This window comes from Miscanthus floridulus, chromosome 11, assembly GCF_019320115.1.
Source record: "Miscanthus floridulus cultivar M001 chromosome 11, ASM1932011v1, whole genome shotgun sequence".
In the NCBI taxonomy this organism is placed as follows: Eukaryota; Viridiplantae; Streptophyta; class Magnoliopsida; order Poales; family Poaceae; genus Miscanthus; species Miscanthus floridulus.
This window is the reverse complement of record NC_089590.1, coordinates 3,000,186-3,022,652: the sequence shown is the minus strand read 5'-3', so window position 1 is coordinate 3,022,652 and position 22,467 is coordinate 3,000,186. Positions and strand designations below refer to the sequence as shown.

Genomic DNA, 22,467 nt, shown 5'->3' with positions numbered 1-22,467 from the left:
GGTAGATTGATCGGTGGAGGTGCATGTGATCAGGAACCGGATGGTGACACAAGGCGCAGAGACAATGATTTAGACAGGTTCGGGCTGTCTAATTGACGTAATACCCTATGTCCTAAGTCTTTGGTGTATTGTATTGGATATGAGATCTGATGGAGATATCGAGTAGGGGACACCTGCATCTCCTTATATACTCTAGAGGGGTAGGGTTACAAGGAAAATATCCTATTTGGTACTATACAATATCTTATGGTGCACATCAACCAGTGCCATGCACGCCTTGATCTTGTGGGCTAGGCCACCTCTGAGGGTGTAGCCCATGTCTTGTCTTGTGGATACCGGGGCCATACCCCCACACCCATAGAAGCCATCGAAGGAAATTCTTTAGACAAAAATTACAACGAAGAGCAAGTATCAGAAAGTAAGAGCAAGTATCAGAAAGTGTCTTGACCAAATTAGCCTCTCTAATACTCCAAAGTTAAGTAGCCTAACGCTATCACTGATGTTGGAAAATGGATGACATGCTTCTCTTCCCTTAAAAGTCCTTCGCACCGAATCTTGGGAAGAGATTCTCATAAGGGGGAGGGCTATAATACCCTAGGTGTTAGGCTTGCATAAATGCACTTGTATTGCATGAGCATAAGCATCAAGGATTCCTATATGAGCTTTCACATATGAAACATGCAATTGAAACATGTGAAACATGACTTGTTATTTTAAGTTTCCCCTGTGTGTATGCTAATGATCATGTGTGATTCAGTGCATGTGGTCGATGTTGGTCACTAAAATACCTTAGATACACTTAGTATGCCTATTGGAACAATGTTCATGCGGATCACTTCACCTAATTAAGCTCCTAAGTGATGATATGCTTAGTTTGACCTAGGATTTACATGTGATCAATGTATGAAATGATTGTGGAACCTTAAGAATGCTTCTAACATGTCTAGAATGTCACTAGGAACTACTTTGGTATTCATGACTAAAGCTAGTTTGGTCTCTAAGTCATACCTATAGTGTTAAGTACCAATTTCATGTTGTATGTTTGACTTGAGTTGAATATCACTTTAGGAACTTTGCATGGCTATGCACCCTAAAATAAAGTTGTAGAACTCAAGTAATTTAACAACTTTTATTTTAGGGTCTTAGGCTAATTCAGCTCCTAACATGCTTGAAGTTGGATCACTAAAATCATCATAGTGTTGTTTGAAACTTGAAAAATTTGTCTAAGTGTTACAATGTTTTACAGTGTTCGTGTAGTGTACTTTGTGTTAAAATCATCGTCGGCCTTCAATCCAGGGGCATCTGCCATGGGCGTTGTGTTGGTGTCTGCGCGAGGGCAGCAACGGTCGGTGAAGACGGTGTTGGCGGTGGCGACCGGCGGTGAAGACCGGTGGCGGCGTAGTGCAGTGGTGGCGGTGACGCAGTTCGATGGCGACGCGGCTAGTGGCTTCCCATCATTGGCTGTGCCCCTCTAGATCGGGTTAGGGTTTGTCAGTGGGGAGCTCGGCTCAGGCGAACCTCATGATCAGAGCCACCGGCCCCACCTCTATTTATTGCACAGTGTGACAGAGGCCTTCCAGCCATAGTGGGCTAGGCGCCCCCAATCAGGGCGCTGATCAAAGGCCCAACTAGGCTATTGGGCCCAATTTGGGATTAGAGATCAATCTAAAAATCTCCCCCTTGATCTCCTACCGTCTTTCAATTTCATATCATTTACTTTTGTTCATTCCATTATAGATTAGTGCATAGAGCATGTTTCATCGTCACAATCAATTGCCGATAGATTTGACTGCTACAACACACCACTCTGTTATGAAATAGATACTTAACTTTGGGCCTTCTTTTGTCCAGGAATTATAGGCTTTCCCTTAAACCCATGCCGGCTACATGTTCTCTAAACATGTTGGGTGGTAAGCCTTTTGTAAGCATATCCGCAAGCATCTTTTCGATACTTATATGCTCAAGACTTATGACATGATCCCGGACTTTATGTTTCACAACATAATACTTTATGTCAATGTGTTTGGCAGCACCACTTAACTTATTGTTGTGAGCATACTGCACTACTGGATTATTATCGCAGTATAACTTAAGTGGTCTATAGATGTCGTCAACCACCTTCAAACTGGGTATGAACTTCTTTAGCCAGTTCACCTGTCCCGTTGCCTCATAACACACTACAAACTCGGCATACATTGTGGATGATGTAGTGACAGTTTGCTTTGAGCTTTTCCATGAAATAGCTCCCCCTACGAGAGTGAATATATATCTAGACATGGATTTTCTATCATCTCCCACATAGTCAGAATCAAAATATCCTAATATATGGAGTGAATCTGATCTTCTATACGTCATCATGAGGCTTTTCGTTCCTTGCAAATAACGCAAGACTTTTTTTACTAATTTCCAGTGTTCTGTTCTAGGATTGCTCTAGAATCTACCAAGTAACCCAGTAACAAATGCCAAGTCAGAGCACGTACATACTTGAGCAAATTACAAGCTTCCGACAACTGAAGCATATGGAACCATTTTCATTTGATCGATCTCATACTGGTTCCTGGGGCATTGAAAATCCCCATATCTATCACCCTTGACTATAGGAGCAGGTGAGGGACTACATTTGTGCATACTGAATTTCTTTAAGATCTTTTCTATGTATGCCTTTTGTGACAGTCCTAATACCCCTTTACTTCTATCTCGGTGAATCTCGACCCCTAGAACAAATGAAGCTTCACCAAGATCTTTCATATCAAATTTTGAGGACAAAAACTTCTTTGTCTCTAGTAGTAGACTGACATCACTACTAGCAAGTAAGATATCATCCACATATAGGACAAGGAAGATAAACTTCCCATTCTTAAACTTTGCGTAGACACAATTGTCCTCTACATTCTCTTTAAACCCAAAATTTCTTATTGTCTGATCAAACTTCGAGTACCACTGTCTTGAAGCTTGTTTTAATCCATAAATGGATTTCTTTAGGTGGCATCCCATTCGTTCTATTCCTTCCATGAAAAAACCTTTTGGTTGTGCCATGTAAACATTTTCCTCCAAGTCCCCGTTGAGAAATGTCATCTTTACATCCATCTGATGTAATTCTAAATCATAATGTGCCACTAATGCCATTATGATACTAAAGGAATCCGTACATGAGACTGGAGAAATGGTCTCATTGTAATCAATGCCTTCTCTTTGCGTAAAGCCTTTTGCCACAAGTCGCGCTTTATATTTCTCTATATTCCCTTGAGAGTCAAGTTTTGTTTTGTAGACCCATTTACAGCCTACTGTTTTGGCTTCTTTAGGAATTATTTCCAAGTCCCAAACTTTATTGGCATTCATAGATTTCATTTCATCTTCCATGGCCTCAAGCCACTTTGATGAATGATCACTTCTCATATCTTCTTCAAATGAGGTGGGATCATCCTCCATTTGAAATTCTTCAGTGTTGTATACTTCATAGTCAGCAGGAATAGCTGATTTTCTAACTCTTTGAGACCTTCTAGGGGCCTCCACATTTGGCACATCTTCTGTTTGAGGCTGTTGTTGCTCCCCCTCATGTGTGGCAATAGGTTCTACAGGATCCTAAAGAACAGGTTCCTAATTGTCATTCATTGTTGCCACAGGCGGAATAACAATAGGTGCTGGCACCACAGTATCTTGCACTGTCGGTGCAGCGACAGTAGGTAGTGAGAAAAATGGCTCATGAATCATCGGAGTGGCGCATACACCCACTTCTCTTCAAGGTCAATTTCTTGAGCTACCATGCTCCCCCTCATCATTTCATCCTCTAGGAAGACAGTGTGTCTTATTTCCACAAACTTTGTATGTCTGTCTGGACAGTAGAAATGAAAACCTTTTGAATTTTCTAGGTAACCAATGAAATGGAAACTTATTGTTTTAGGATCTAGCTTCCCAATGTTTGAGTTAAATACTTTAGCCTTAGCAGGACTCCCCGACACACATAAGTGGTTTAGTGAGGGTACTCTTCCTATCCACAACTCATACGGTGTTTTGGGCATCGACTTACTTGGTACTCTATTGAGAATATGAATGGTGGTTTTTAATGCCTCCATCCACAGGCTCAACGGTAAGGTGGAGTAACTTATCATACTACTCACCATATCCATTAGGGTACGATTGTGTCTTTCAGCTACTCCATTCTGCTGAGGTTCGCCCGGTGTAGAGTACTAGGCTACTATGCCATTCTCCTATAAGAACCTTGCAAAAGGTCCAGGAACTTGGCCATATGGGGTATGTCGACCATAGTACTCCCCCCCACGGCCGGACCTGACTATCTTAATATTTAAATTGTGTTGGTTTTCAACTTCTGCCTTAAATATCTTAAATTTATCTAATGCTTATGTTCTTTCTTTGATTGGATAAATGTAGCCATAACGGGAGTAATCATTTGTGAATGTTATGAACGAATCATAAGCATCCACACTCTTTATAGGAAACGGACCATAGATGTCTGTGTGAATAATCTGTAAAATTCATGCGCTTCGTTTGGCATCTTTCTTAATTTTCTTTACATACTTTCCTTTTTTGCATTCTCTGCATTGTTCTAAATCTAAGAACCCTAATGGAGGAAGAATATCATTCTTAACTAGTCTTTCTATTCTCCCTCTCGAAATATGGCCTAAATGACAGTGCCATAATTTTGACGATGCATCGTGAGCTCTCTTTCGTTTTCTTTTTACATCCACAGACGAGGATACATTCTCATTGTCACATGCAACATTCCCATCATCGCATACAACATTCACATCATCACATAGTGATAACAAATAAAGCTCATTTTGTAAGATAGCAAGACCAACACATGCATTATTAAATGTTATCTTACATTTGCCATTTCTAAAATGGCAATCATATCCATCATTGTCCAAGCATGAAATACTAATCAAGTTTCTCTGTAAAGAGGGAACATAAAGTACACCTCTAAGTAAAAGTGTGAAGCCATCAGCAAGCTCTAGAGAAAGATCACCAATGGCTTCAATATCTGCTCAGACTCCATTTGCATCTTTAACGTGTCTTTCACTTCTTTGCGTAGTCCTCATCGAATGGAATCCCTGTAAAGAATTAGCAACATGAATAGTTGCACCTGAGTCAATCCACCAAGTAGATTTTGAATACTGTACATATAGGGATTCATTTATGAATGTAATAATGTTCTCACCTTTCTTTGCCATGATCATCTTTAAGTAATCGGGACAATCTTTCTTATAATGTCCCACCTTCTTGCAATAGAGACACTGGTCTTTCTCTACTATGAACTTGTTCTGCTGAGGCTGATGCAGCATAGGACCCTTTCCCTTTGACTTTGAGGAGTTAGCATTATTATTCTTTTTCTTGTTGTCTTTCACATAATTGATAGTGCCACCATTGGCAGCTTTCATTCTCTCCTCTTGCACACACATAGCCATGAGCCTCTCTAAGACCCACTTCTCGGGCTATATGTTGTAGTTAACAACAAAAGTGTCAAATTCCTTTGCCAAGGAAGCAAAAATCAGATGGATAAGGAACTCTTCCTTGAGAGCCAGATCCATTGGTTTTAGCTTGGATGCCAAATTGCACATCCTTAGTATGTGCTCTCTTATGCCACCATTTCCAGAGTACCTCTCTATCACCAGCTGCTTTATCAGCTGAGTAGCATATGTCTTTGAAGAGCCAGTGAACTGACTCTTTATTCTATCGACATACTCGATGACGGTGTCACACTCTGGGATTGAGCCCATAATTGCAGGCTCAATCGTGTTCTTTATCACAGCTAAACATTTTTTGTTGGCAGTGACCCACTTCCTATGCTCAAGGTGATAGGACATCTTTTAGAATTCAAAATCCCTCTCTCTAGTTGCCCAAGCAGCATCAACCTCGTTTGTCTCCCTCACTGGTGCCACAGGCTCAGTGGGACACGGTGAGGTGACTACCCAGTCCACCTCAGCCAAGATGAAGGCCAGGTCAATCTTTTTCTTCCACTCCGTGTAGTTGTCACCTTTGAGAGTGGGGATCTCTTTGATACAACCCATCAAGTTGTATCCGCCTAAAAACACAATTCATATAGAGTGAGAACATAAATAATAACAATAACAATTGCATGCCTTAGTTCCAACGTTGGTCAAAACTAAAACATATAATTGTCCTCTACACTAATTCTACATCAACGTTGGGTAGAAATTGAATTAATGCATGACAAAACTCATAAATAACATCATAATATTGCCATTAATCAACATTGGTCAGAATAATAACAATATTACAATAAACTAAAAACATATCCATTTTTCAAAATTAAATTCTCCCATTGGTTCGAATTTAATAATGAAAATAACAACTTTAAAAACACAGTGGAAAAAATAATCTCAATTTAGTGAATTTTACCCACAGGAAAAAACACGTTTCTTATTTTCTTTAAGCCATTTATCCATTTTTTAGGAAATAAACTTTTATTGGAAAATAAAAAAGTAAAACCGACTCAATTTCAGCACTATTCCTTGGCCCAGCAATAAAAACCAGCTTGGCCCACTCCTCTGCGTGCGCGCTGCCCGCACCTAGGCCACAACGTGGGCCAGGGCCGGCAAAAGCCATGTGGCGTGCTCGCCTGCCTAGGCCACAAGTCAGCCCGATCAACCGGCGCCGTACGTTCCGATCCGACGGCTGCACGGTGAGTTCGGCCGATCAAAAATGGTGATGTGGCGCCCTCCCCAAAACCCTAACTCATTCACTGCCTCCCTTCCTCTCTCTTCGCTGCTCTCCTTCCTCAGCATAGCAACAGCGAGCGGCGACCGAGCGGACGCAGTGAAGCATGGCGCCATCGATGGCCCCTTCGCCAGCGTGTGCACTCCCCACATGGGTGAGCACGCCACCGTCGAGTGGACTAGCGGCGGTGCCCTTTGCCGAAGCTCACATGGCTCGGCCATCTTCCCGCGCACCAGTGAGGCGGCAGCACGGTGAACGGCAAGGTAGGCCCCTTCCCTTTTCCCCTTTCTTCTTTTCTTCATCTATTTTGATTTTTCTTTCTTTTCTTCTCAGATTTGTCCGATTTGGGGATTAGGGTTAGGTTTAGGGTTAGGGTTTCACTGTTGTTCTTCCCCTAACTGATTCGTGGGTTAGGTTTCGGCTTTGAGATCCGAGACCCTTTCTTTTCTCTGTTCTTCACCCGATTAGGGTTAGGGTTCGGTGACCCTCTTCTTTTCTTAGATCTGAACGGATCTACTCTGTTTCTTATTGTTCACCCGTTCTAGATCTAAAAGCCCTAGAAGAACCTGGCTCCAGTAACATTGTTGAAATCATTGTAGGCCTTCGATCTAGGGGCGTCTGCCATGGGCATTGCGTCGGTGTCTGCGCAAGGGCAGCGACGGTCGGTGAAGATGGTGTCGGCGGTGGCGACCGGCGGTGAAGACCGGTGGCGGCGTAGTGCAGTGGTGGCAGTGACGCAGTCCGGTGGTGGCGTGGCTGGTGGCTTCCCATCACTGGCTGCGCTCCTCTAGATCGGTTTAGAGTTTGTCGGTGGGGAGCTCGGCTCAGGCGAACCTCGTGATCAGAGCCGTCGGCCCCCACCTCTATTTATTGCATAGTGTGACAGGGGCCCTCTAGCCATAGTGGGCTGGGCGCCCCCGATCAGGGTGCTGATCAAAGGCCCAACTTGGCCATTGGGCCTAGTTTGGGATTAGAGATCAATCTAACACTTTGGTGCCTCATAGTTTGAAAACCGTGGAGTTTTAGATGATGTTGATATTGGCAATGTTGGAGATTACCTATAGCTCTACCACTTTGATTAATGAATCTCTCGCTAATTCATGTTGGTTTGAGAGTTTGAGGGAGCCCAAGTTTGAGGTTCAGTCGGTTTTCAGGTGTTTTTGAGCTAGCCTGGAACTTTTGAATGCGGCCGACCAGTTTAGAGGCTTGCTACCACGTGGCCTCCCATGCTTGCGCCCATTCGCCACCTCGCCCCCATGTGCATGATAACTGAGCGCTCGAGCTCTCCACTCCCTCTGGCTCACTCTCTGCTCTCCCTCGACTCCGCTAGAGCGCGAATGCCGAGCTCCGCCATGGCCATCGAGGAAGCTCCGTGGCCCCCGCTCATTCCTTCACTACCGCTCATTGCGTAGCCACCGCCACCACCGAATCCTCCTTGACCGTTCCTGAATCCTACCGCACCACGACCTCCCCTTTCCCAGTCTTGTTTGTCGCCGGCTGGCTCCGCCGATGGAGCAGCCATGAGCAGCGCCGCTGGTGCGCGTAACCCGGCCCCTACGAGCCACCTCCAGTGAAGTCGCTGCCACCCATGGATGCGCTTGGGCCTGGGGCTGCTGCGCCGCCCTTTCATCGCCGCCGGCAGGCCTCCGATCGGCCGGTCCTGACGTCCTCCCCCGCCTGCTGTATTTTTGGAACAAGGCGAGGGGCTTCGCACATCAATTAGAACAAGTCCAAGGGTCTAACTACAAAGTCCTTGACTCAGAGGAATAGTCATAAGAAGGGCCGGTTCGTTGGAGTTTAATTTATGTTTTCTGCAGCGACCGCGGTGCAAAAGCGTTTTCCTTTTCTTTTTCGTTATATGCATATCATTAGCTGAACTTTGGAAAATTGTAGTAAATTAAAGAAAAATCCAAAAATAAAAAGTGAGGACTTTTTGGAATCCTTGTGAAATTATATATGCAGTAGATCTATAATATGGCATGCTTTAGTTTAAATTTTTTGCTGTAAAAATCAATTTATGCAATTAGGTTTTTAATCCTAGTTGTGTCTTGTCGTTTTCATAACTGTAGTTGTGGATCTCAAATAAATGCGAAAATTGTATGGATTTCTACTCGGGTGATGGTTGTTGTCTGGTAAAAATTTCAGGAGTTTAGGCTTGATAGTTTAAGAGCTATAAAAATAAGAATTGCCCTATGTTGCTTTGCTCCTATTCTGAATAGGACTGGATGTTTGTATTAATTGGCTCAGTTAAGTTATGAATAATGACTTGATGACAATACATGAGATGTATTACTTTTCTTAAGCTTTTCAAAAAGCTAAAGGCCATAATTTTTGGTTAAGTAGATTTCTAGTTATAGTTGCTTAAAGTTTTGTGGCTGTTTCTGCTCAAACCCAGACATGGTTGCGTTGTTGGTATTGTGGGGCCTTTTTAATAGTGTAATTAGCTCTAGGTGTTTATAACAAAGTTGTTTATAATTTGCTAAGATTTCTAAAAAGTCTAGAACAACATTTATGGTACATGTAAAACTCTAGTTATAGTTGTTTAAAGTGGCATGTCAGATTATGTCCATGTTTTGGACAGAGATGCATTCATTGGATTAATTGATCTTGTTAGCTGTAGAATAATTTTCTGATGATAATAATAAAGTTGTAGGTAACTTCATAAGCTTTTGAAAAAGTTATGATTCATGTTTGTTGGAGGTCTAGAACTCCAGTTATGCTTCTCTGAAGTTCCTATTAGTTTTCTGTACCGCTGTAGTTTGGGCTGCATGTGCAGTTTTGGTTGTGTAATTATTTTCATGGTGTAAATAATGTTTCATGTGGTTGTAGTGGATACAAAAGTTGTATCTAATTTCATAATCTTGCTTGTGTTCAAATTTCATGACCATGGGCCTGATAGTTTAGGAGTTATGAATTTGACAAATGATCTGTCATGTTTGGTCTATGCTCTGTGCAGATTTGAAGAATTTCATTGGTTGACCTAATTAAGTATGAAATCATGTCTTAGTTATAATATAAGAGTTATAGTTATTTCCGTAAGCTTTCCAAATTATCCTAGATCACCCCTTTTGGTGTTGTAGAGCTCCAGTTATAAGCTTGTGAACTCGCATGGCAGAATCTGTCCAAGTCTGGAAAGAGGTGTTCAATTGTGATTGATTGACCTTGTTAATGGTGGAATCACCTTGTGAATATAATAAACATGTTTTATATAATTTAATAATATTTCTATAAAGTTAAGGTTCATGCTTGTTTGATGTCTATAACTCTAGTTATGCCGTTTTCAAACTACTACACTTTTCTGTCCTAGTTCTATGCAGATCTGAAATATTGGCATGTTTGACCTAGTTAGCTTTGGAATAAGCTTTTGGTGATAATAACAATGTTGTAGGCAATTTAATTAGCTTTCCAGAAAGTCTAGTATCACCTTTTTTGGATTTCTGGATCTCCAGTTATGGATAAAACCAGTGAATGCTGTGCTGCTGTCCACATTTCTATACATGTGCTAGGTGATTGCTTTAGCTTGCTCTTGGTTTGGCTAAACATGTTGGTTAGTTATTGATCGATGCATGTGTGCAATATCTGAACTTAAGTTTGCTTGTGTGCCATACCTAATATGTTTGCTATCCCTTTATAATAGGTTGTGTGATGTTTAGTTAAATAACTCTAGGTGCCTATGTCTTGCATGATCTTATGTTTGCCCTGAATGCTATTATGTGATGCATCACATATTACCATTCTTCATATTCATGCACTTGCATCTTGCATCTCATCTAGATACACTAAATGCACCACGTGAAGGACGTGATGATGGAATCAAACCAGAAGATGGTGTTGGTGGACCTATCTCGAAGATGGAAGGACTGGACAAGTGCTAGGATGGGAGATACTCGCCAAGCGAGTGTCGTCTAAAAAACACTAACCTAGTGTTGGATCACAGGCAAGCCCCAGAGCATTCTAAGCCTCCTATGTTTTTTACAAATATCACTTGAGTTCTTTACGTTTGATGCATTAGATTATAAGAGTTGATTGGAACCACTTGATGCATAGAACTACCTTGTCCAGAAATATACCTTGAACCTTATGTAGGTCCAGGATCGAATGTATGCTTAGCAATGCTTAGACCGGTAGAAGTCGGGTGATTTCCTGTCACCTATGAGATATAGGTGGATACCAAAGCACGGTTGGCTATATTTGCTACCATGGAAATAACCATGTTTTAATAATAAATGGAGATCGGGCGGGATGTCGATAGAGAAGCAACAAGACATGGGGGTCTTGGGTGTGGATCTATCACCATCTGTGTTGGTTAAGGACCGATTCATTGTACATCCTCATGTCATGTTGAATGCATGCTTATCACTTAGTTGGTCGGATAACTCATTCCCATCGCGAAGCCGAGTAGCTCAACTCAGGCCAAAAGGCCGGGAAGTGAAAGTGCGCACTCTAGCAGTAGTAAGGATGTGCGGGGAGCCATTGGCGTAAGTCCAAAGGTGAGATTGACAACCTGGCAGAGTGGATTCCCTGAGAGTGCAGCGCTGCTCGGAACCACGAATATGTTCCTGAGTTGTACCAAAGGTGACCCAAGGCAACGACTAATCAGTTTGATTGAGTTTGTGTTAGGAATAATTCCGTAGCTGGGTAGGAATCGATTCGAATCGCCATCTCTCCCGGATAGTGAGAACTTGGCTGAGCAGCGGCAACGTAGATACACTAAATTGAACTTGATGGTTATAATGATGATGATGATGTTACAACATTATACCGGCTATGGTTACTATTGTCTGTTACTAAATGATATCCCACATGTTTGGCATAGGTTAGTTGCTAATCTAGAGATGAATAGCTATAATTAACTTGGTTATTGAATTGTAAAAACGTATAGCTCAACTCTTGGCTTTTATGCAAAATATTGTCAAGCTAGCTCCACCTATAAAGCCTTGCATACTCTTTGGTGTCACTTTATTTCTTGTTTATGATGGTTAAGTCGAGCTAAGTACATTCGAGTACTCAGGATTTATCCCACCATGTTGCAGGTGAAGTTCTCAGCCTGTTGAAGATGGTGGCTAATCGCTAGTGGGCTTGGTGACTCTATATTTATTTCTCATCTATATGCTTTTGTCTGAGGATGTCACTTATGCTAGTAATATATTTGGGAACTTATCTTAATGTAATCATTCGAAAGCTATGTTGTTTTCACTAATCAGTTTTGAAACCCAAACTTGTACTATTATTTGTGGACCCATTTGTAATATTATTTCAGCTGCAACTCTGCGTATGTGATGTGTATTTGCTTAATCACGCGATCTTGGTTGTGATGTTGATTTACCGAGGTCCTTTGTGACACTCGGTGGACTACTGGGTTTATATGAGTGAAAGTATGTGTGTGTCAACATGTTAGTGGGGACAGCCAGTACTTGATCTTGTATAAATTGGGAGGTTCTGTCACATCAGTGATAAGAAAAAAAGGCAAAAATTTTGTCCCCCACGGGGATCAAACCTGAGACCTCTGGGTCCATAAGTAAGGGTGTTACTAGTGCGCTATGATCATCAGTTTGATCATAGCACGGTTTTAATTGTTAAAAACATAACACGTTTCCTTTTTGCTAGTGAGGAGTATGGAAAAAAGGGTGGGCAAAATGAAATTTCTTACTACAGACTCGTGAAGCTAAGACACATCTAGAACAGTAAAAAACCAGGGCAAAAAATTGTGTCCCACCGCAAAGTAAAGATTTAGTTCAACAAACACAGCAGCATGAAAACAAAGATCAAGATATTACAAAGCAAAGATTCATTCCATTCATTCAGCATTCTTATACAAAACAAAGATCATTCAGCATTCTTATACAGTGACATGCACATGACAACAAAGCTCACAACTCCTAGAAACACATAGGCCACATTCATCCACCTAGTCACTCTCTGTCCCCCAGGTATGCTACTCATATCCACCCTCTGGGCAGACACCAGATTAGTTAAGTTCAACAGAGCCACTTGAATTTCCATCATGCCGTCCATCAATCTTGCAGTGTCAATGGCTTCATCTGGGCTCTCTGGCTTCCACATGAAGAAATCACACTGGCCGCTACCCTACTCAGGAACAAGAACAGAAGGTAGGGATGAACCCTAGTGCCAATTTCAAACCTCCCAAATTGACCCCAAATCAATGAACATAACTTACCCAATCACAATTCCTACAAGTGTAGAACTGCTTCATTGCATTGTTTGGGATTCAGGAGGTCCACTCCACAATGGTCATTGTCCTATAGAATGGGCATAGTGGCTGCCCATCTCTCGCTCCTCACGCCCACGTAGATGCACTAGGCGATGAAGCAGCGCCGGCGGAGCTTGTCGCCATCTTCCCAAAATGGATGCGCAGCCGAGAACCAGCACCCGCACCCACACCCACTGCCACGCCGAAATGGAAGAATTGAAGAAGAAGCTGGCTGAGAAGGAGGGGAAGGGAGGCACTAAAGAGATGGTGGACATCATGGGTGGCTAGCTAGCGGCCGTGTCTTAGAAGGTGGTGGACTATGTCCTGGCTAAGAAGCCCAACTTAGCATGCCATTGAAATAGTGATGACCTTAAGTTACCTTAACTTAGCTAATATATGTACTGTGTAGTGATATGCTATATGGACACCGGCTCATCTATGTGTGGTGATATGTTGTATGGACACCTTAAGTTAATTAGCTATTTTAGGTACTGGATGCTCATGTATGGACACCATAAGTTAATTAGCTATGTATGTATATATATGTTATATGTGGTTCCTATTTGTGTTGTTGTGATGACCAGAGCAGCCACTGGATGCTGCTGGTTTCATGTATGTGCTGTGTGCTCAAATACTAGATGCTCATGTACTGGATGCTCATATGCTGCTCATGTACTGGATGCTCATGTACCAGAACAGTGCTCATGTACTAAGAAACTCATATGCATGTCATGAGAGATCAAATGAAGTAGTCTTGATAAGCAACTACAAGGAGTTGTGGGCTTAACATTACAAGGAGTTGTGGGCTCATCTCCTAGATGACATGAACTTATCTAGTACAATTTACATCCTAGATGACATGAACTTCTCTCATTAGCCAGAATCCCTCCCTTAAAGTTCTTGAAAGTAACATCACATTCTAAGTAATAAGAGTGATAAAAAATAGATATTGATAACTAAAAAATGAGATTGCACATTGTTCCAAAACTTACATGAGCATCTTTTTTTTGCGTACTTGCCGTTTTCGGCATCTTTTTGCCTCGGGGGCATCCTCTTTATAGCCATCTCTTAGGTATGGAGTTACCTCGCTCACCAAAATCATAGGGAGGATGGAAGTATCCAAATGAGGCACGTCATTGGATTGATTTTACACTTCCTCGTCCACTGGATTTGCTGTAACACCCATGTTTTTGCATCATATTAAAAATCCACTAAAAATTTGAACTTTTTAAATTTTACAACAAAACAATTATAGGACAGGGTGGAAGAACAAATTGAGGCTAAAAGATGCAAGTTTTTGGATGAAGAATATAACCCAAAGAAGATGAGAAATGGAATCCGAAGAAGATGAGAAATGGAACCCTAAACACTGTGACTGTTGCTCAAAAGAAGTAGCACAAGGAAGATGGCACTACAAAACCCGAAGAATTGAAGTTCAAGAAGTCATCGCGATAGGTTATAGCAATAGGGTGGATCATAGGAAGACAAGACAAATAGCTTTGCAACCCAAGGCACAGGGTGATATACATGTTAAGAAGACATCAGAAGATCAAGCTATCTTAGGCAGCTCTACATCCAGAAGAACACAAGAAGATAGAAGAATACTTAGAAGATCAAATCTTCTAAGTGGGGTAGCCCCGAAGCCTAAAGAAGATAATTCAAGAAAAAGGGAACAAAGAGTGGAAACAAATCAAGCAGCTATCATTAGGCAAGAAGTATACCTCCTTTCGTCTAGATGTGATCCCCGATAGGGTGGTCACATGGTGGTATTTTCTTGATTGAATCACGCGGTAATCGCCCTAGCAAGGTGGTAGGAATTATACTCCTTTGGACGGAATACTACCCCAGTATCGATAGGGTGGTACACCAGCGGAATGAGGAAACCCTCTGGAGGATAGCACAGTAAGGCGAAGAAATTTTCCCCTCTCTAGATTCTTCCCTCCCTCTCTCTAGAATTTTTTTCCACTAGGCTTTCTCTCTCTAGCTCCCTCTCTACTTTACTTGAATCTCGAGGATGAGATTCTTCTAAGTGGGGTAGATTTGTAACACCTGTGTTTTTGGATCATATTAAAAATCCACTAAAAATTTGAACTTTTTAAATTTTACAACAAATTAAAACCCTGACTAGTTAGTTTCTGTAGAACTATTTTGAAAATATATATTTCCAAAACGCTGCATCAAAACTCACCATATGCATTTTGTGTGTCGCGTAGGATTTAGTTGTAGCACTAGGAATGACTTGTAGGAATAGAAGACCATCTCATATTTTAATTCCTTTGCATGCAGCTTGCCTATTGAATGCTTGCGTGAATGCCTGTTGAAATGCTTGAATGCTTGCTTGATTGCATGTGTGTTTGAATGTTTGCTTTTCTAGAATTTATTTGCGGCACCAAAATAACTTCATTTAATTATTAATTGCATTTCAAAATATAGAGATAGATAATGCATCATAGATATAAATAGTATTTCACTAGGAATTATGATAGCCATCGCATTAGTAGATTATCGGTTCCCTTTGCAAGTTACATTTAAGCTATATTCATTAGGAATCTAGAAATAGGATATTATTACTTTCATTAGAATAGATATACTATTTAGCTATACTAGAATATTTAAGGATACATCATTTAATACATATAGGCATATATATACACACATATATAGTTACACTTTTGGGAAGTAGAAAATAGGAAATCTGTGTACTCTCACGAGTGGGCCAAGCCTAGCACCAGCCCTAGCCCAACCCATCACCCTTTGCCTCTTCTCCTCCCTTTTCCTTCCCTGCGATGGGCTGGCCCAACCTGTTAGCCTAGCCTGCCTTCCTCCCCTTCTCCTTTCCCCTTTCCCCTTCTCCCTGTGATGGGCCTCCTCCGGCCTAGTGCTCCCATAGCCCGCCCACCTTCCCTTCACAAATACCCTTCCAGCGATAGGACTATGGCCACTCGTCCTAGCGTGACCCGCAGCCTGGCCTAGCTGCCCGAAGCAGCCATCCCCTTCCCTCCCTTTCTCCCACCAACACAAGGGACCCGCCCATTAGCTCCATCTCTTCCAGAGGTCAACGGTGGCACTGTGGGCATGCCACCACCACCGCTGACATGTTGTACCCATGTTGTCGCTACCGACGACCAACCACCTTCCCTCGTTGATGCTGCACCCCCTCCTCATCGCCTCCATGTCTTGTCATCATCCAGCCAAGGCCAACTATCGCCTGCCACCTCGTGCTCAACGCTGCCGGAAAATATCTCCGCTGCTGGAGATAGTCTCTCCCGTCGAATAGACTATCAATGGAATATCATCGGCAGTCCTCCATGGGGTATCCCACCAAGGTAGATTGATCGGCAGTGGTGCATGTAATCAAGAACAAGAAGGCAACAGAGACACAAGAGTTAGACAGATTCTGCTGAATACCATCGGAGAACCAGGGCGCAGTTTGATGAGCCAGACCTAGAGGCCAAAATCCAGAGGGGAAAACTTGATGCCATGGTGGTCGGAGTCAGGCCAGTGCTTAACTGTATTAACATGGAGGTAGCTCCTTAGCCCAACGACACGCCACCTCGTCCGGACACAATCATTGTCAGGTGCAAGGCGGCATGGGAGAACTTCAAAGGCTTCAACTGAGATGTTGTTGTCTTCATCATGACACATGCCCTTATGGTGGTCCAGTCTCACTACCCTGTCATCAATCTTTGAGCGATAGGGGCCGGATTTGCCAGAGGGACGAGTGCTACGAAGCAGGGGCAACTGAAAGATGAGGTGGAGGACGCAGCGAAGAAGCTGGCCGGCGATGTTGATCTGTTTGGCAAGGTGGATGGTGATGGCCAAGCCTAATATCCTGAGTGGAGAGGAACCTATATAGGAGAACTAGAAAGGGAGTTAGATGCAAGAGGGCCTAAGCAAACATTTATGTATTTATATAAATGTTGTAAGTAGACGTCGTATGCATGTTTATGCGGCTTGCTAGCACTTGCGGTGAAAAAGAGATGTATTATTAACCCAAACACATTTATACGTGGTATAAGTAGCGTCCAAGCGGTTAGTTCATTACTAGGCTCTTGGCCTTGGCTAGCCCGTATTCCATAACGTCGAGCGCTAGAGCCCGTGCACGTGTAGGAGGAACAGACATGACCGAGGAACCACAGCCGACCACCCATAATGCAGAGTGCTGGAGACCATAGCATGTGTAGAGTTTTCTCCAAAGAACACAGAGTGGAACGTGTGCTGCTCGATGGTTGGCAGAATATCTTAAAGATATTTTAGTATGGAGAATCAGGGTGAAGCATTTATGGAGATCACGTATAATTGTCGAAGTTTGTTAAGGAGTAGCTTGGAGCTGGTGATCGTAAATGGAGATTAAACTAGAGCAGAGAAATAATGGAGACAAATTATGGGGGACAAAAGCTTCATTCATTATGGAGTGAAGAGTACATAACTATAGCGTTTCAAGGATAGAAACGTATAAGGTGCTCGAAGTGCCATGAATTGGGGATATCGATTCCTTCCATGTCACATAGCCATTAAGACCCTAGTCAGGTAACCTCTTTGACCATGTAAGGCCCTTCACAGGGGGAGGAGAGCTTGTGCATCCCTTCGGTTTTCTGCTTTCTACGGAGAATGAGGTCGCCGATCGCAAATGAACGACCTTTGATATTGCGATTGTAGTATCTTCGAAGGCCTTCTAGGTATTTGGCTATTTTAATTTAAGTGATTAGACATTCTTCTTCAGCTCTGTCGACCTCCTCTATCCGAACAGTGGCGGCTTGCTCTTCATTTTAATGCTCTACTTTGGGTGCTCAGAAGCCAATGCCCGCGGGAAGTACGGCCTCTAAGCCATAGACCAAAAAATATGGAGATACACTGGTGTTGCGACTAGCTTGAGTGCACAGTCCCTAGACCATAGCTGGGAGATCTTTGAGCCATCTTGTTTGGATGCTTTTCCTCTTTCTGGTATAGTCTCTTTTTGAGGGCATCGAGGATCATGCCATTCGCCCATTCGACCTGGCCATTGGCTCTAGGATGGGCAACAGAGACGTATTTGACAGAGATGCATCGGTCTTCGTAGAAGTCCCAAAAATGGTGACCAGTGAATGTAGTTCTGAGGTTAGTGATAATGTTGTTCGGGAGACTGAATCTATGGATGATATCTTCGAAATGCTCGACTGCCTTCTCCGTAGTGTCCAAAACAAGCAGCTTGTATTCAATCCATTTGGAGAACTTGTCAATGGTGACATACACATAGCAAAAGCCGCCTAGCACAGGCTTGAAAGGCCCGATCATGTCCAGTCCCTAGCATGCAAAAGGCCAAGAAGCTAGGATGGTCTACAATTCCTTGCGTTGGCACGTGTATTTGTTTGGCGAAAAATTGACATCCTTCACAACATCAAATGAGGTCTTCTACGTCAGCGATGGCCGTGGGCCAATAAAAACCAGCTCAAAAAGCTTTGCCGACTAGGTTTTTAGAGGCCACGTGATTGCCATAGGAACTAGCAGTGGATTTCAAGGATTAGTTTTGCACCCTCTTGTCGGGTGATGCATATCTGTAGTATCCTTTTGTTCGTGCTTTTCCTCATCAACTTCCGGTCCACCAGCACGTAATGCTTGCTACAATGGATGAGGCATTCAGTTTTGGTCTTATCGGTGGGTACATCGGCGCTGGTGAGGTACTTGACAAACTGTTTCCTCCAATCTACGACCGGTGAAGGTACTGAAAGTACCAGCTGCTCAACAGGGGGAATTTCTTGAACTTCCTTCTCTTCCTTAATAGACTGGCATAAAGAGATCTTGAACAAAAACCCCAGGCAGAATCACAGCACGAGAAGAGCCCATCTTAGATAGGTGGTTGATGAATTGATTTTAGTCTCGTACCACGTGGTGGTACTCGATACCGTAGAACTTTCCTTTGAGTTTCCTGATCTTGGTGCAGTATGCGTCCATCTTCTCACTAGAAAAGGAACAATATTTGTTGACCTGGTTGATGACCAGTGCAGAATCTCCATATACCATGAGGCGTTTGACGCTGAGCTCAACGGTTATATGGAGTTTGTGGAGACAAGCTTCATATTCCATGGCGTTGTTGGATGCTAGAAAAGGAATTCGGAAGATGTAATGGAGCTTTTCCTTAGTTGGAGTAATGAATAAAATGCCAGCACTAGCACCGTTGATGTTGAGGGTGCCGTCGAAATACATCACCTAGTGCTCAGGGCAAGCAGTAGGGATGGGCTCTTGGATCTCGGTCCACTCAGCGACGAAGTCAGCCAACGCCTATGAATTAATGGTAGGCCTACTTCTAAATTCTATGGAATATGTGCTGAGCTCGACTGCTGACTTGATGATGCAGCCATTGGCCTCTTTGTTATGGAGGATGTCCCCTAGAGGGAACTCGGTGACCACGGCGATCTTGTAGTACTTGAAGTTGTGGTGGAGCTTGCGCGACGTGACCAGAATGGCGTATAATAGATTCTAAACCTAAGGGTAATGAGCTTTGGACTCATTAATAACCTCATTGATAAAGTAGACCAGACATTGTACCTTATAGGTGTGTCCAACTTCCTCACGCTCGACAACGATAGTTGTGCTAACGACGCGAGAAGTGGTAGCGATGTAGATCAGTAGGGTTTCATCTGGTTGAGGTGTCGTCATGATCAGAGGCTTCATGAAGAACAACTTGAGCTATTCGAAGGCCATATCGGCCTCCTTCGACTAGGAGAAGCACTCAGAGGCCTTGAGTAGTTTGAAGAATGGTAGTCCCTTTTCATCAAGGCGTGATATAAAGCGGCTGAGAGCAGCCAAACAACCTGTGAGCTTTTGTATATCCTTTACACAGGTTGACCATTTCATATTGGTAATGGCAGAGACCTTGTTAGGGTTGGGTTTGATACCGCGGGCACTGACGATGTAGCCTAGGATTATGCCGGATGGAACTCCAAAGATGCCCTTTGAAGGGTTCAACTTCCATCTATATCTTTTTAGGTTAGGCGAATGTTTCTTCAAGGTCGGCGATGAGACTGTCGGTGGTTTTGGACTTGATGACCACATCATCGATGTAAGCTTCGATGTTGTGGCCTATCTGTTGGTCAAGGCACATTAGGATGGCCCTTTGGTAGGTCGCCCTAGCGTTTTTGAGTCCGAAAGACATGGTGGTGTAGCAATACGCACCGAAAGGTGTGATGAATGATGTTTTGATCTAGTCATCTTCTTCGAGGGATATATGGTGATAGATGGAGTAACATTCGAGGAAGGAGAGGAGTTCGCAGCCAGCGACTGGGGTCTACAACCTCGTCTATCGAAGGTAGACCAAAAGGGTCTTTAGGGCAGTGTTTGTTGAGATCAGTGTAATCAACGCACATTCTCCATTGTTTTTTCTTCTTTTGAATGAGGACTGGGTTTGCCAGCCACTCAGGATGATACACTTCTTTATTAAATCTGGCTACTAGGAGCTGCTTTATTTCTACCCTAATAGCCTCCTTCTTGTGTAGCGCGAATCGTCGGAGCTTCTGCTTAATCGGTTTAGCGATCGACGAGACATTCAAGGAGTGCTCGATCTTCTCCGGTGGTACCCTCGGCATGTTTGTAGGTTTCCAAGCAAACACATTGGTGTTGGCTCATAGGAAGGAGACGAGCGCACTTTCCTATTTGGGGTCGAGATGAGCCCCAATCTTGGTGATCTTGGTGGGGTCGTCGAGGCCGAGGCCGACTTCCTTCATTTCCTTGGACTTGGCAAAGGCATGAGGAGGCTCTAGTGCTGGGATCTTCAGATCATCGGCGGGCACTTTCTTGGCATCGTTGACCATTCTGGCCATCTGGATGGAGAGGTCGGTGGCTTCGACGAGGGAGAGACTCTCTATTTCATAGGCGTAGGTGATGGAGAGGTTGGCCCGTAGAGCTACAACTCCTACAGGCAAAGGCATCTTCAATACTAGATAGGCATAGTGCGGTATGGTCGTGAACTTGGCTAGAGTTGGCTGACCAAGTATGGCATGGTAGGCGGTGTTGAAGTCAGCGACGTAGAAGTTGATGTGCTCGTCATAGAAGTTGCTTGCCATGCCAAATTATACCGGGAGGGTGATCTCTCCAAGCGGTCATGATGCCCTTCTAGGTACCACACCCCAGAAGGAGGAGTCGGAGAGAGTGAGGTCTTCTATTCTAAGGCCTAGCTCCTTTAGGGCTCTAGTAAAGAGGAGATTTAGGGCGCTTCTGCCGTCAATGAGTACTTTCCTAAAGAGTACTTTCTTGATGGTTGCATCGAGAATGAGGGGGAAACACCCTGTGTACAGGATGTCTGCCCACTTGTTGGCCCTACTAAAGGTGATGGGGATCTCAGACCAGGGGCGATAGCTGTGGTTGGTGATACCATCTGCTGTGTTGACCATGAGCATCCAACGAGCGGTGAGCTTTCGATCTCTTCTGCTCTCGGTGGTGGCGAGGCCCCCGAAGATAGTGGTGACCACTTTATCATGATCCTAGAAGGCGTTGTTGTTGTCCCTAGGTGGTCGGTGACCTCTAGCTCCATAGTCATTATCGTTGTCCTTCTTTTTGGTCTGGAACACCTTAGCCAAGCCAAGGCAGTCCTTCATCTTGTGCTTGCTATTCTTGTGGAGGGAGCATGGGCCTTCAAAGATTTTCTTGTACTGCTCGTCATAGTTACGCTTGGCGTGAGGTTCGTCAACGGTGGCGATGATCTTGTCTAGTCAGTGGTGGCGATACTACCTAGCTTTAGAGCCTTTCAGGCCAATCAGGGCCACTGTCTTGATGGTGGCCACGGTTGTCATAATGGCGGTCACTATGGCAGCATTCGTTGGGGGCGCTCAGTCACTGCAGCGAGTTGCGCGGTGAGTGCCCGCATCCTCGTTGAATTGAACTTTAGCCTCCTTAGCATCGGCGTATTGATTGGCGGCTTATGATTGAAATTGGAGCGGAGGTCACAGTGATGGAGTCCTCGGACAAAAGTAGTGATGACTTCTACTTCCATGATGTTGGGAATAGAATTCCTCATCTCAGAAAAATGTCTGATATAGCTATGGAGGTGCTCCTATAGTTTCTAATAGATGCGATTCAGATCGTGCTTGGTGCCTAGCCAAGTACATGTAGCCATATAATTATTGGTGAAGACCTTCTTCAACTGCTCCCAAGATCCAATGGAATCTGGGGCAAGCCTCATGAGCTAGGTCATTGCGGTTGGCGTGAGCATGACTGTGAAGATAGTTTGCCATGACACTGGTATCTCCCCCGGTGGTGCGCACTGTGGTGGCATAAGCTTGTACCTACTGTGTGGGGTTCATGCGCCCCTTGTAGGGCTCGACCCTGGTGATTTTGTAACTATGGGGCCACTGGAGTGTTCAAAGCTCAGGGCCCTTAGGGATTGTCACCGTCGGGATCTGTAGCATTGCTGGCATTAAGTGGTTAGAGGGCTGTATCTGGATTCCCAAACTCTTTCTCTTATTATTGGCACCGGCATACTTCCTCCTCATGCCGAGAGAAACATTGCCTATCGATGTGAGATCGTGCATCTCGGAGGTTGTTGATGTGTGCTCGGACATCTTGATCAACTTCTTGGTCGTGTT

The 22,467-nt window shown here is 43.7% G+C and overlaps 2 protein-coding genes across 2 annotated transcripts; both read right to left on the bottom strand.

The window, feature by feature from the left end:
- Positions 1–18,390: 18,390 nt before the first annotated feature.
- LOC136494048 (uncharacterized) lies at positions 18,391–18,910 on the bottom strand. The gene is made up of 2 exons (XM_066490184.1): positions 18,773–18,910; positions 18,391–18,672 (listed from the first exon to the last, which is right to left on the bottom strand). Exons 1-2 carry the CDS (start codon positions 18,908–18,910, stop codon positions 18,391–18,393), a joined length of 420 nt encoding a protein of 139 aa, XP_066346281.1.
- Positions 18,911–20,535: 1,625 nt separating this feature from the next.
- Positions 20,536–20,949, bottom strand: LOC136494047 (uncharacterized). The gene has a single exon (XM_066490183.1). The coding sequence runs from the start codon at positions 20,947–20,949 to the stop codon at positions 20,536–20,538; it is 414 nt and encodes a 137-aa protein (XP_066346280.1).
- Between the last annotated feature and the right edge of the window lie 1,518 nt (positions 20,950–22,467).